This window comes from Oreochromis niloticus, linkage group LG1 (genome assembly GCF_001858045.2).
Source record: "Oreochromis niloticus isolate F11D_XX linkage group LG1, O_niloticus_UMD_NMBU, whole genome shotgun sequence".
NCBI classification, from domain to species: domain Eukaryota; kingdom Metazoa; phylum Chordata; class Actinopteri; order Cichliformes; family Cichlidae; genus Oreochromis; species Oreochromis niloticus.
The window spans coordinates 11,257,263-11,272,392 of NC_031965.2; the positions used below are offsets into that span (position 1 = coordinate 11,257,263).

The window sequence follows — 15,130 nt, forward strand, 5'->3', positions numbered from 1 at the left end:
TGGTGGCAAGTCAATCCAAGTAGGTACTAATGGAAATGGGTCTTTTTAACTGCACTGGCAGTATGTTTTAGATCACTGTCATGCTGAAATGAAGCTGTTGCCTATTAGATTCTTTCCACATGGTATTACATGGTAGATCAAAATCTGATGGCACTACTCCATCAGCTTTGACATGATCACTCAAGACCACTGGCTGAAACCATGACAGATGGCTGGAGATACTGCTGTACGCCTCTCCTGACCTCCTCCCTATATAAATGGCAATTCGAACCTATTCCGTTTTATTTTTTTTCCAGATACTCTTCATCTGCAGCAGACAGTTTTGGGGTTTTTTTTAGGTCTGCCACTGCCCGCCCCCCATTCAGTTTCCTCATATTTTTTAAGAAGAAATTGCACGCTATGTTGAGATAAGCCAAGTTTCTGGCTAGCTGCTTTTTTTTTTTTACTGTAACTGCTTTACAAACATAGACTGAACCCATCAACTTCTTGAGACACTACCCAACTGAGATCATGCAGTCAATTTAGAAATTAAACCATCTCTAACCTGCCACTTCCCTAGTTTAAAGTCTGTGATGTCTTAGAGCACCCGAGTGAGAATGTCGCAGGTAATTGTCTGGTAAATTCACAGTGGGTAGGTGGGTGTCCTGTCTCCTCCGGCTTTAAACAGGCAACTCCCTTGCCTAAACTAAACAGTATTTCCAGTAATAAGTGCACAAATAAAGCGGACCATCTCCTATTATATGGTACATGTTAGCAAAGACTGTGGACAATGCCCTGACCTAATTCTCCCAACATTCTCTGCAGTTCATGTGTGAAAACAGCTTAAGTTGAGACAGATTAGTCAGCTGAGTAGTGCAAGGTAATAATTAGTTCACAAGATCTGTCACGTAACCACACTGTAAATCGAAGTATTTAAAGCTCCTGCAGCATTCACAGTCCTGCACGTGAAAACGTTTCTGAAAAAAGGGAGGAAAAAAAAAAAAGAAGAACAGCACGATGCTCAGTTGCACTTTTTCACATGACAGAAAAGGGAATTATTCTGTTAACAAAGGATTAATTCTCCTCATACATACACAATTGGCTTCACCAGAACATTAACGGGTAAGTTAACAGGCTCTTTCTGCAATGAGCCTGTTGGTGTAATTCGTACCCCTTCTCAAAATAAGTCACAGTCCTCCTTCTGTTCCACAGCCTTTAAAATCCCTGGCACTACTCAAAAGGAATGAGTCGTAACACAAGAGCAACAGTCCATCAGGCAGAGGCAAAGAGAAAGAACTCTGCCTTTCTTCTCATGATATCCCTGAACTCACCGAGCTGGACATCAACAGGAATGCAGAGCTGTATTCAGGGCTCTTTCATTCAAGTGCAGTCTTTCCCTTTTCTGCCCACTTTTCAAAGTAGCATTGCCTATGTAATTTTCCATGAGAGCTGCTCCATTTATCAAGGCCGGTGGCACATCGAGGAAGCTGACGAATGCCTCACTCCTCTAGGTTTGTATAATGAGAGGTGGGAGAGTGAGACACACTCAGAGGTAGTTAGCGCTTGTACAAAGGAAGTAGACAAAGACAAAGCTTTGGGGACCTTTAACTTAGGACATAGGCAATGAAGCCAAGCTATTACACCTCTGCCATGGAGAACAAGATTACTAGTGAGACAGATACTGATTAATGCTTGGATAAGCCATACAAGATCTTTTAAACTAGATCTTTCAGACAAGCTGTAACAAGGCTGACAAATATCCAAATTTGCTTCCTAAGAATCTGCTCTACGGTTAAACTCTACGTAATATAGACATTCAAGTATAACATTTATATACAAAAAAAGCATTCAGACTTTGATACAAACTCCATTTTACCCTGTAAAGCGTCTGGATGTGATTGGGTAAAAAGGCAAGGCATTAAATAACAGTGTGCAGAAGGCGTACAAGCAAGTACTTGTGATGACTAAGGGGAGTTGTGAGTCAGTTCAGTGGTCGTTTTTCACATATTTTTCCCCCCCATCAGATTTAGTATCAATTTCACAGGCAGTAAAACAAATGTCGTCAGTGGACGCTGAAAGCTGGTGAAATTGGCTTGTGTACAATGAAAAAACAAAAACAGCGTCCAAAATGCACTCAAGTCTGTAAGTATTTGGACAGTTGACACTATTTCCAATTTTGCCTCTGTGCACCACCACAGTGGATTTGAAATAAAGCAATCAAGATGTGATTTATGGAATTATGGACAAACCAATGTGATTATAAATCTAAGCACTGTTTTTAATACTTCTCAGTGACTGCCAAGCGATGTTTTGCCAGACATTTACAGAATCCAGCTTCACTCGCTGCTTGTTTCTGCAACTTCCTGCCTTTGGTTTAGTCTTCAGTTAGTGAAAACTATGCTTATCTGGGCTGAGGTCTGGGGACTGGAGCAGCCATTTAACATCATTCAGTTTCTCTGCCAAAGAAGCTCTCAGGTTGCGTTGGCTGTTATGTTTCAGGTCATTATCCATCTGTACAGTTAAGTGCCGTCCTATTAGTTTCCATTAGCTGCTATATTTGCCCATGCTATAATACGTTATTCACCATATTTGACAGAGGATGTACGCTTTGGATCCTGGGCCATTACAAGTCATTTTGTGGCAAAGGTCAGGTCTAATCAGGTCTTTCAGTTCCTGGGTGTCGGTTTCTATGCTGTGGTAAACCTTACTTACATTCGCGTGCAGGATTATTCTTAAATACATTTTACACAGAGCATCAAACAAGACTGTATTTTGTGTAGATGACCCGTACCATGCGTTTCAATTATGTGGAAAAGAGAATGGAGCAGGATGCGCAATGAGAAGAAAAATCAGCACAAGTGTTGCAATGCTCTGGGCAATGATTGCTGGGGTATCTGGCATTCTGGCATCTGCGTGGATACTTTTCACAGGTACCACCAACACAAAAGTTACTGCACACCAACCACACATCTCTGAGGTACTGGCACTTATACACTTTTTGTTTTCTTGTTTCTTGACTGCCTATAAGATTCATACAAGCAGAATTTCAGGCACAGCTAAACACACATTAAAAATCTTGATCAACAGTTACATTTACTGAAATCCAGTAAGGAGAAAAGATTTCAAAACCAACTCTAAGTCTACATAAGGATTGATTATGAGCCATGAAAATTAGAAAACCATAATTGTCTACACTAACAGAATAAAAACTAATGCACAATATAATGTTCGAGCTCGATCTCCTAGTGCTAATCAATACTTGTGGTGTTTACACCACATACAATGGAAATGAATGCACTAGCATTTATCTAGCACTTTTCTAATCTTACCACTCAAAGTGCTTTAGACTACAATTTAATTATACATTTATACACAGCTGTCTTCTTTAGATTTTAAGCACTTTATTTATCTCACATACACGGTCATGGATGGCTTTGGACTTTAGCTAGACTGCCCAAAGGAAATCCATGTAGGTACAGGAAGACCTCTGTTATTAGACCTGTCTGCATTGAATCATACCTGTTATTAATCACTGGCTTTCTTCCACAGCATGTCTTTTATCCTGTCTTCCTTCTCTCACCCCAAATGGTCGCGGCAGATGGCCGCCCCTCCCTGAGCCTGGTTCTGCCGGAGGTTTCTTCCTGTTAAAAGGGAGTTTTTCCTTCCCACTGTCGACAAAGTGCTTGCTCATAGGGGGTCACATGATGGTTGGGTTTTTCTCTGTATGTATTATTGTAGGGTCTACCATACAATATAAAGCACCTTGAGGCGACTGTTGTTGTGATTTGGCGCTGTATAAATAAAACTGAATTGAATTGAACAGAACACGCAAGCTCTGCAGGAATCAGGAACTTCCTTGCTCTGCGGGACACTGCTAATCACTGCACCATCATGCCGCCCATGGCAACATTGCTACTGCCAAACAGACCTATCGCAACTGTCGAGGTCTGCATCACTGCGACATGGACATTTAACGCAAAGCTGTAAATCAGGCATTAGAACTGATGGTGTCTCTAATGAGGTGAGTGCAGCGAGTGCAAACTTTAGCTATTTAACAAAAGGAAAGCAATAAAATAAATACATTTAAAAAAATATTTAAAAAGAGAAAAAGAGAATACGATATTCCCTGAAGTGGTCCTTTCTTACATGTACCAAACAGCAGGTTGTAGCCCACTTCAAATGTGTTTGTACTAGTAATCACTAATGGTTATTTTACAGTTATTATATTAGCTGTGCTATTCACACATCAACCCAAAACAACTTTGTATTTAGAGAGCTAGCAGGTTAAAGGCTGGCTAATTTCCAGTCAGGCGGCATCACACATTTGTGTCTCTGTCGGTTAAGTCCTAGAAAAGCTCAGGGCTGAAGAGCAGGGCTGAAAGCAGCTTTTGTTTGGTTTTATTCTTTGAGGTAAATGCACTTTTGATGTGTGTGGTTTTTTTCGTTTGGGTTTTTTAAACACATCCATTAACATTAACATTGGACACCAAATGAAACTGCTCTTCAAGCCAAAACTGATGAAAGCCGCAACATCCCTTTCTTTCCTCCACCATCACACTTTCAAGGATACATTTCATCAAGCTCGATATTTAAAAGCAGTTGTGACCCCTCTCCTTTATTCAGCGCAGTGAACCAATTCACGCGGTTCTCCCTCACGAAACCTTTTCATTCGAAATACATCGCAATTACAAATTTCACATTGAAATTTCCTTTCGCAGCACTCGACAGCTCTACAGCTTGTGCTCATGTCTGGGTGTCCTGGATTTAAGGAATCAAACAGGCTTCCTCACAGCCCATCCCCCATGCCACTTTCAGAGCAGCAGGAAAAACGATGAAGGCGTGCTTTGCACCAGCTCCCTCCCCCACACACTGCTCCACCAGGCATTGCTGGGGCTTGTGGGATTAAGAATGGAACACGATGACAGACAAAAACAGTCCTCAGCACCTCCCTGCTCTGCTGTCTTTTATACTGCAAGAGCATGAAAAGGCTGCTATGAGGCATACAATAGAGACAGTGATAGATCAACTCTATGAGTGAACAAGATAAGTGTGGGTGAATAGCTACACGGATCTTTATATTGTTCCTGTATGACAATGTCAGCGTTGAAATTGTGCGAATAATAAAAAGAAGAAGAAGAAGAAAATTTGACATTTACTTCACTTCACAGGGATTATGTTATGGTTTTGCGTGACAGTGTGCATTATATTTTAGTCAGCCACTGGTACTTTACTGGCTCATGTGAAGCACATAACACCTTTGATTTCAACTGAGGCGTGTTGGCATTTATTTTTAACATGGAACAATAATTTAAAATAAGAAAGCAATTATCAATCCTGCTGTCAAGAACAGGAAAAAAAACACTGCTGTGTGGGCCATTTCCTGTAGCTGGACTCAGCATCTTATACATCAACGGTACCCTTTCTCATCGCATGGTAATAAAAGAGAAATCAGCAGTTGGTCTTTTCTTCTGCATCACATGTCAGACTGCTTTGGGGAATGTGCATTTCCAAGCCTGCAGAAAGCAACAGGCCATTACGAGCACAATTTCCAGAAGTCTACGGTATTAAGCACTGCTGTTTTTATTTCTCTATGATAAATAAAGCCAGTGCTGTTTCAAAGATACTTTTCACCTTATAAACAAGGCGAGCATTCTTCTTGCCAACACACATTTCAATAGAAATAATAAATATTGTCAAATTTAGCAGGCTTTAGTTAGGATAAAAAAAACATGTATGCCAATATGTTTGTTTTTTCTAGGAGACTAATGAATAAAAACAACTTATTTAATGTCAAAGGTGCATCTCGCTAAGACGAGAAATTAAAAAATTCTTTTCACAAGGACAAATATAACTCAATCCAGTGATGCCAAACAGATATGTGCAAAGTTAAAACCAAAAATAAAGGAAAACCTACCTTTTCATTTTTTACCTTCTTTAACGTCTTGCATTCTCCATTACCATTCTCCACCTCCTCTGGTTCAGTTTTTGTAGTCAGTGCTGGTACTATCCCAACAGGTTCAAGTGCAATATTCCCCATTTGATTGGCATCTGCCAAGTCTGCTGATTGCGTGTTCTCAAAGGATGCGTTACGACTATTTCCCAAAGCAACCTGGGCTTGAGAGACAACGTCCTTCTCTGTGACACCTATTGCAACGACAGGGGCGCCATCTGTTTTGTCCTTCTTGCTTTTCCCACTAGCCCCGTCTTTCTCTTTTTTACCGCCGAGAACACCTCTGGAGGCTTTTCCCACTTTTTCCATGTTCTTCCCAGAGGTGGAATTGTTTCCAGCAGCTGCTGCACTTGCTGCTGTGCCTGTTGGCTCCCCTTGAGTCCGCCCTGTAGTTTCTTTTTTACCCCCATCTCCAGCTGAAGCTTTGTTATTATTGTCTTTAGAGTTCTTACTGCGCTTGTATTTGGATTTGCTTTCCTTGCCTTGAGAGCCAGACACTGGACTAACAAACCTGATGTTGTCAGGCAATGCCGCAACTGCACTTGGTGGTGCCGCCATACCGTCCTTGGTGCCAGACATCTCAAGTTTGTCCTTCTCTAAGTCAGCGTCAAGGTCAATAATCAGATTGCCAACACCGATATCCCACTCATCCCCGCTGTCGTAAGTGTCCACCGCATTAGAGTCCACACCTTTCCCGCCTGCAGTGCCACCACTTAGGGACATTTTAGTGCCAACGGCCCAGGATTGCCTCAGTGAGGTCCGACACCCTCTTAGACGGTTGGGACACAGGGGCAAGGGTTAGAGAATCCTCACGGTCTACTTGTTCCTGTCCCATTTAACCACATTTTACCCTAGAAAAAAAGAAGCAAGAAAACACATACATTAATCTCATATTTCAGACACAAAAATAACAGCACTATAACTCTGTGCTATAGTATTATATACATGAACACAGCATTTCAGTGGATACAAAAAAAAAATCGTTTGATCATGAGCCAGTAATTCTCTGATGATCACCGTGCAAACCACTATGGTAATACCCACTGGTGTGACAGCGCTGCTCAAAACCCTCTCTTCATAATCACTTCCCACAGTCGTCATGGCAACCATGGGAAATGTAGCCTAAATCCTGCTTTGACAGCCAAGGTGGCCCCACTGTTCTGAATGACTGGCTCTCTTTTCACAAGCCACTGCTGATAGTGCCACTGCTGATAAATAAGAAGTAGCTGGCCTCACACTCCCCCGCATGGTTTATGGAGCCATGCCTTTTCAACTCAATAGTACAATGGTAATCTTGAACTAACAGAGGAGCTTAAAAGCATGAATGAACCAGTGTATGTCTCAGGAGAACACCAGTTTGTTGTATTTGCTTACACAATGTAACCCAAAGGTCATCACTTTTTTATATCTTTGGGCAAATAAATATGACATTCTTGAGCAGATCCCAGCTGTATCCATTTGTGGACATACTGCAGATCACAATGGTCAGAAAAGAATCTTTTAAAAAAAAAAAAATGCTCTCAAAACAGAACTCAAATCTGGGTTTGAAAAAGGTAAGATAGTTATATAAATCTTTTTGTATAAAGATCCAAGTTTTCTGTTCTTGTTTTTTTCCTCTGGAGTTTCAGAAAAAAAAATGTGAGCTCAATGTGAAAATCAAGCTGTTAGCGTGCTTGTTGTGAGTGGGCGACTGTGAAAAGAGGTTATTATTTACTATAAGAAACACTGAAAGTCTGCTAGGAGCTTTATTGTAAACTACAATGATGTCTCCATGTAATTAACCAATGCACAGCACAGCCTCACACAGTTTTACAGTTTAGTGTCAAAATACAACTACTTAAGTAATAACTTGCCATTAGGTTAGTATTAGCAACGGGTATGTAGGGGTAATGTATGACTAAATTTACATAAAAATTGTGATTAACAATAGTGATTAAAAATAAGGTGCAGAAACACCGTTTAAGGTAAGCATGGATATGTGTAAAATAACTGGAATAAAACAATGCTAATAATAGAAGCAATAGCCTGATAGATATAGTAATGTTGAGTTCATACAGATTGTATTTACACATTATAGGCTATTAACAATACCTACAATATTGTATCACATAAAAAAATATCCTCAGAGGAAGTCACATATTATAATCATTATAATATAATGCTGAAGTTCACACTTGCTTATGCTCCAAACATCTAATCCTGTTTAAAGTGCTCCTTTAAAAATGATGCTTATTGCTATAACTATTTACAGTCAGGTGGGTCTACAAAATGATTAGCTTTCATTTTCTGCTACATTTCATAGTAAAATTATGCTTCAGCTACATCTAATTATCTGCCAGTCAAATTAGCTTGGACCTAACCTTCTCAGAAATGCAAATGTGTCGCTGAGATACAAACTGCAACAACTACAATTGTTTTGGTCGGCAGCAATATGCCGTGTAGCAAACCGATGTAAATGTTGCACGGGATGTTCTGTAAAAATTAATGTATATTGTAAATGCTAGTAGTAGTAGTAGTAGTAGTAGTAGTGGAGTAAAAATGTAAAAAGAAAATTTGATTAGAATCCAGAATCAACTCGCTACACGGATTCAGCTAATGCCAACCTTTTTTACAATCAATCAATGGGTAAATGAACAACTGGCATTAAACAGTGCTTCTATAAAAGTAAAGAAAGGTGAGTCAAGAACTGATAAAAATCAAGGACATCATTCACAGTGTGTTACTAGAGATATCAAACTTGCCAGTTAAAAGAAATGGATAAGCATTTTACTTTTACTTTATTCATAAAGCATATAAATTCATAATGCACACTTAAAAAAAAAAAAAAAAAGACACACAAACCAATATAATTAAAATTCACATCTGAATGTTGGACTTCTACTCATGTGTATTTGGCTCATTTGAATCCTGTGGTATCCACCAAGAACTGTGACAGCACCCAAAGAGATTATATGGAGATATTAGCATATTTTCTGCCTCATTACTGCTGGTAGTACAATTAAGTGAAATAAATGTTTCTATAATGGAAGAGCTCAAAGATTTATTCTTTACACCAAATTATCCAGTTATGACACATACCCACACAAGACTATATTTATAAGTTCAGTTACACCCTCCTCAGGGGGAAAAAAATCTAAAGGATGCAGCACAGATGCTGGTGCACACTTACACCTAACAGCTCATTTTAACATGTACCCTGACTTAGCTCCTTTAAGAAAAACAGTGGAAACATCACAGCTGGATCACACAATACACACAGCTCGTTCTGTTAAATGATCACCCCCAGCAGTGACGGAGGTAAAACTGTTGAACAATCATTTGATCGCTGCTTATTCCTCACAGATGGCTCCCCAAAGGAACGACCATCAGTGACAGGTTTTGGGGGGGCGGAGTGATGCAGCTGTCCCTATATGACTGGGTAAACAGTTGTGAGGTCTAATTTGTCCAACACCTCGACAAAAGAGAGGTTGTAACTCTAGTGGCAGTTGACCCACTGTACTGCCCCTTTTGCTGGAGCTGCAGCGCAAGCCCCTTTTGAAAAAGCTGCACTGAGGAAATGTCCCAAAGAGTGCCTCATTGAGTGAAAGGCATGCAGGCTGTGTAACTCCCACAGTGCTTGCACCCCCAGCCTCCCCCCACCCCCTTTTTTTTTTACAGATCCAGTTTCATTCAGCTATCTAATAGAGGCCATGTAGGGGTGATTTAGCCTTGAGAGTGTAGAAAAAGGACAGCGGGTTGTGATTTCTGGATTATTTCATGTGGAACACAGCTAATTCAGATTTGACATAATGTGGTTTTTCTACATGTGACTGCTAGAGTATGCGTCTGTAAACAAGGCTCTGAAAATGACTACTGAGGCACCGGTCAGCCTTATTTTCCCTTTTTTTGCTTACCAAGTGTGGCAGACAGAAGCAATACAGCGGAAAGGTGAAAAATAACACACAGACACAATAGGAAACATGACAAGTGACTCTATTATTACTACCGGTAACTGACAGAGAAAATATGACTGCACTATTAAGGGCTCAAATGAGGGTAATTCTCCAAAATCTGACAAAAATAGCCGGCAATGGACGTCACACATTTTAAATCAAAAGTCAGAGCAGGTAAGGCATAAATGAGACGTGCCCTTAAATTAAGCATGATTATCTTTGCTAGGAACCTTCTTACTGTATCCTACTATCGCAAACCCAGAGATCCTTGAGACACATGGCAACGAAAACCCATTCATTTAGATTATTGCATGCCATGATAAACACATATTTAATAGCACTACCAGTGGGGCCCAGGGCATTGTTTGTTGCAGCTCCTGGTATAATAACAATAAAAAAAGCTTATATAATGCTATAATGGTTTCTTTTCTTTCTTTTTTTTTATTGAGGTGCATACTTAGTCATAATGATTATTACCTCATCCTGAACTCAGTGCACCACATCTTATTAAGGACTGAAAGATGTTTCTCCAGAGTTGCTCTAAATTGTCGTGCAGGGCTGGAGGAGAGATTTGGTTTACCATATCTCACAGAGAAGAACACCTGCAAAATCTCAAATGCATTCCCCGCATAGCTGTGACTCTCTATATCAAGCACTGACTGTTTGAACAGTGAGGGATATCCAGTAGCACTTGTGCTAGGAAAATGCACCACTCGTATTCATTTCATATTTCATTCGTGTAGCTGACAAAACAAACAAAACAGAAAAAAAAGAAAAAAAAACAACTCAGCTCCACTATCCACATCCTAAAATCCATCATATTGCCACTTTTATTCCCAGTTTCAAATTGTTTAACAGGTGAACAAAACGCAGTGAGCATAATGACCCAAAACAAGGGAGCATCAAAATGTGTATGCATATTACTTTTACGGTATTGTGGAAACTAAAAGCTGAATTAAGAGAAGGAATCTGAGTGATCTGGGTGTATAACAGTGTGTTAATCTATATTACATTAGAACTCTCTATCTCTCTCTTTTTTTCCATTGGTTGAACACAATGTTTTGTTTTTCCCCTTTTACATTTAGCATTGTTTGACTTTCACATGCTTTGGCTGCTCCATATGTTTCTGGATTGCAGTCTTCCCAATTGTGCTATAGTTAATTTGATGGTTGTGTAACTTCTTGCCTGCTTCTTCTATTGTGCAGCAGTAGTTCAATAACAAGATGTTTCCTTTAACGGAAAAAGTCTCCAGCAACTAGCTCCATTTAAAATGACTGCTGAACCCACTTTTAGCTGCTCAAATGTAATTAAACAAATGGAAAGAATCACAATTGATGACTGCCTTTAGTCTGACACCAACACATTATTCTGAGGTTTCTTTTAACTGCCTTTTTTGTTTGTTTGTTTTAGTTCAGGTGTCTTTTTGTATTTAATTTATCTCCAACAGGTGAGATGCATGTTCCACTAGATTGTGATCAAGTGACTGACTTCCTATTGAAGAATATTCCACTTCATTACCTTCAAAAGCTCCTGGATTGCTTACACAGTGTTTTGGGTCAGTTTCCATCTGTACGGTGAAGTAGCGTCCCATCTACTTTGCTACGTTTGGCTGAATCTAAACAGACAGTATTTTCTTTGTACACTCTGGATTATCCCACTGCTTTTGTCATCTGTCACATCATCAATAAACACCAGTGACCCAGTACCGCTGGAAGCCATGTCCAGTCTAATCTGGTCTTTCGGCTCTTGGTTTGTACCTTAAGGTAAACCCTCTGCAGTTCTTTTTGTGAAGTCTTCCCTTCATGCTATGCTTAGATAATGATATGCCAACCTCCTGGAGAGTTGTCTTCACCTGACTGCATGCTATGAAAGCAATTTTGTTTCCTTTGCAAAGGCTCCTGTGATCATGCACCACTGTTCCCTTCATCTAATGTCCAGGTCTCTATATGCTGCCAAGCCCAAGCTCTCTCTCTCTCTGAAAAAAACAAACTTTTAACTGGTCACCTTTAATGTTGCACCTGCGGTTTGGGTTTTGCAGTTCCTTTGATTGCACAATGCTGACTCACAGAAAAATCCACAGCTGGAATAAACTACAGACTCTCTCACTGCTCAGCTGATCAAGAAATAATGAAGGGATAACCGCTACCTGTGCACAAAACAGGTTTTGAGTCAGCTAACCAATAACATGTGGTTCTTGAAAAAAAGAATGGACCACACATTGTAACTGCAGTTATAATTTAACAAAAACAGTTACAATGTTTACATTTATTCGGAAACAGCTGACCATTCTCCGAAATAGGCAGAAATAATTTGTCCATGATAGGAAAAAAAAAAGAAAAGAAAAAGAATACTGAGAAATAAGATACACAGTAACAAGGCTCCCTTAGAATCTGTTCCTAATATTCTGCCTAGCAACACCACTGTGCTGTTTAGCTTATGGCTATAATTGATTGTACTGTAACACAGAAGCAGAGTATAGCAAATAAACACTAATTTGCATGCTTACTTCTTCTAAATTATTATTAAACCAAACAATGGCACATAAGTCCAGTGCAAAAATAATCTAGTGGCATTTGTAGCCCTGGTAATTGGCTGCCCCCCATATCACAGAAGTATTAGTGACGTCGATGCTCCTGGCTAGCTTCACATCCAAGGGAAAATCTTTGACTTGCAATAACATTATTTAGTATTGCAATGACAGTTTGCCTTGTGATAAATAAACAAATACTAAATATTCAATGCTGAATATAAAGTCCACTTTAGGGTTGGCATTCTCTAATCTTTCCATATTCAAGGCTTAGCTACTGGCTAGGTATATAAAGCTATAAATATAATAAATTCTTAATACGCAGGTAAGTTTAGAAAGATCTGACAGATTTGAAGTTAAGAGAGAAATTAAGCCAACAGTTATGCTACTACTTCATTCTAGTTTGTTCACATGGCTATTTAGTACACTGTGGTTGTGTAAAATGAAGGCAGAGGGTGGGAACAGTTACAATCCAGCTTTTATTTATCCTGTTTAAGCTTTTATAAAAGACTCTTATTATTTTTTTTACTCGAGGAGCTTTAGACAGCACTCACATTAACAAATTTAACTGTTATTAACCAGAGTTAAACCTGATTTTTCACTTGACTATGTTGTCTCCACCATTTGCTGTAACAAATGTGGTAACAAACAGTAGAGAACATCAAGCACAGTTTTGTTTGTCCATTTGATCTGGGAATTGATCTAAAAAAAACTGTTACTTACTAGTCATAATAGTAGGGAAACCCAATTGTTTAACCTGATGTATTCAGCCCTGATTGGTCTGATATGTCACACATTCACATGCATTGTTTAGATGTCTGTGGTGTGTTAAAAAAAACAAATGTGATGGCTTTAACTGCTAGTAGAAGCCCAACATGACAAAAGAAGACCAACTTGAATGCTTACTTTGTCTTGTAAAATGTCATTATGGATACTTTGGGCGGAGGGGTGGTAGGTGGGGGGTTAAAACCCAACGCCATGTTCTTCAGCCTACAGATGTTTTCAGATCTTCTTAATTTCACTCAGGGCGCGCATTCACAAACTAACCTCTGTGTAATTGGATTGTGTGCTTGAGCTGATTACCAAAAAATAAACACTAGCAGCCAATCAAAGTGATGGGAATCAGGAGTCTGTGGGTCAGCCAGCATCTTGAGCAGTAAAGAGCCCAACAACAGTAACTCCCAATGCTAAGCAAATGGAGGCTCACTAGACAGCTGCCTTCCATATGAGTTAAGATAAATTTTGCAATCTCCCATTTCTAAAAGATTGATTTTTTTTTTTTTTTTAAATTAATACATTATACTCGACACCCTATAACCTCTTAATATAAAGTCTTTCAGTCTTTTCTGTAGTAGTCTTCCATGACTTCTGGACTGGCAGAAAAATGACTCAGACCAAACCAGATGTAGAAGAGCTGCTGTTGGGCAGGAAAATTTAAAGCTCTTACACAACGCCGCTTTAAAAAGTATATTGTCCACAGTAGTGTTCCAGTAAAATGGGTTAGGTGACAGAACAGAAGTGACACTCTCTTACATCTTGCATCAATGTCACATCAGTACATAAACACTAAGGTGGACAAATAAGGCAGCGTAGTCATCATTTGATCACAGCTGAAATGCCAACGTAAATGTTAAACCTGACTACAAATATTTACCTCTGCTGCCTCACAGACTGTTTTGGAATATTAAATAAATAAAATCTATTATGTGATCAACTACACTGACATTTAAACTATTTGCTCACAGAAAAGGTTAGATGCATTAGGAAACTGACTTCTTGACATTACACCCTCTCAGCACCGTATCCGAGCAGGTGTATTAAAGCGTGCACAAAAACCAAGACAAGCCTTTGCAGATTCCAGGAGACAACATTTTATTTTTGCTGTGACTTATTGTAGATGTCAGGGCAAAACAGGGAGGAAAAAAAAATCATTTAAAACTATTGAATCTTTTTTTTTTTTTTTTTATGACCGCTTCTGCAAGACGATTGCACAGGTCACCTGAGGCAACCCTTCCCAGTCTGACTTGGACTGACTGCAATCACTTCCAGAGAGATTTTGAAGGTTTCCTAATAATTACTGTCTGATTGATGAATGCAGACATGCAAATATGTTGCCACCAGTCAGATTAAGTCTTTGTTAATAAGCACTTGAGGAAACTCAAATATTTGGCATATCACAAAATGTGCCGACAAGAGCAACACATTCATAATTAACTTAAGTGATCCATTATTACTGTACAAAACTGACCAGGCTTGGTGTTCACTCTCATTCTAAGTTTCATGTGTGGCAGGCTTATTTTTCTGTGACCACACAAACAGCAGATTCTGGCAGCGAGTTAATACATCCTGCATGATTAATAAAATTGGCATAGTGTTCGCCCTGCTTTAAAGACCAACTCTGCACTGGTGCGTTGTCAAACCGTTCCAACGTGTGCCTCGCTAAAGCTCTTGTATTTTTGTTCCAGAAGGAAATGCGAATGGACTTCTGAGTGTTTAGCTCACAGCTGATAACCAAACCAACAGAACATCATGCCAGTTCTGCATTGTTGTACCTTTACAAATTAGGGGGGGGGGGGACCCACCTGCTTTAAGGTGTATACATTTGTGTAATCACTCAATCACTCATATCAGTAACGGTACAAACTTTTCAAGCAACTGTAACAAGAAGAAAACCAAATTCCTTAATTATAAAACCTTATTGTTAGTAGTATCTATTTAAGGCAGATGACTGCAGTCATAGGG

General features: G+C 39.4%; 1 protein-coding gene across 5 annotated transcripts in view; it reads right to left on the reverse strand.

Annotated features, from left to right (window-relative positions):
* znf609b (zinc finger protein 609b) overlaps window positions 1-15,130 on the reverse strand; it is a 79,072-nt gene that overhangs the window by 47,461 nt on the left and 16,481 nt on the right. For 3 of the 5 annotated variants that reach the window (XM_013274736.3, XM_005455670.4, XM_013274735.3), the window contains exon 2: window positions 5,894-6,780. The exons of 1 other annotated variant lie outside the window; for it this stretch is intronic. In XM_013274736.3, the coding sequence (XP_013130190.1) occupies window positions 5,894-6,652 (759 nt within the window). In that variant the 5' untranslated portion in view covers window positions 6,653-6,780. The remainder of the gene's footprint in view (window positions 1-5,893; window positions 6,781-15,130) is intronic. One more of the 5 variants, XM_013274737.3, reaches the window with a different exon arrangement.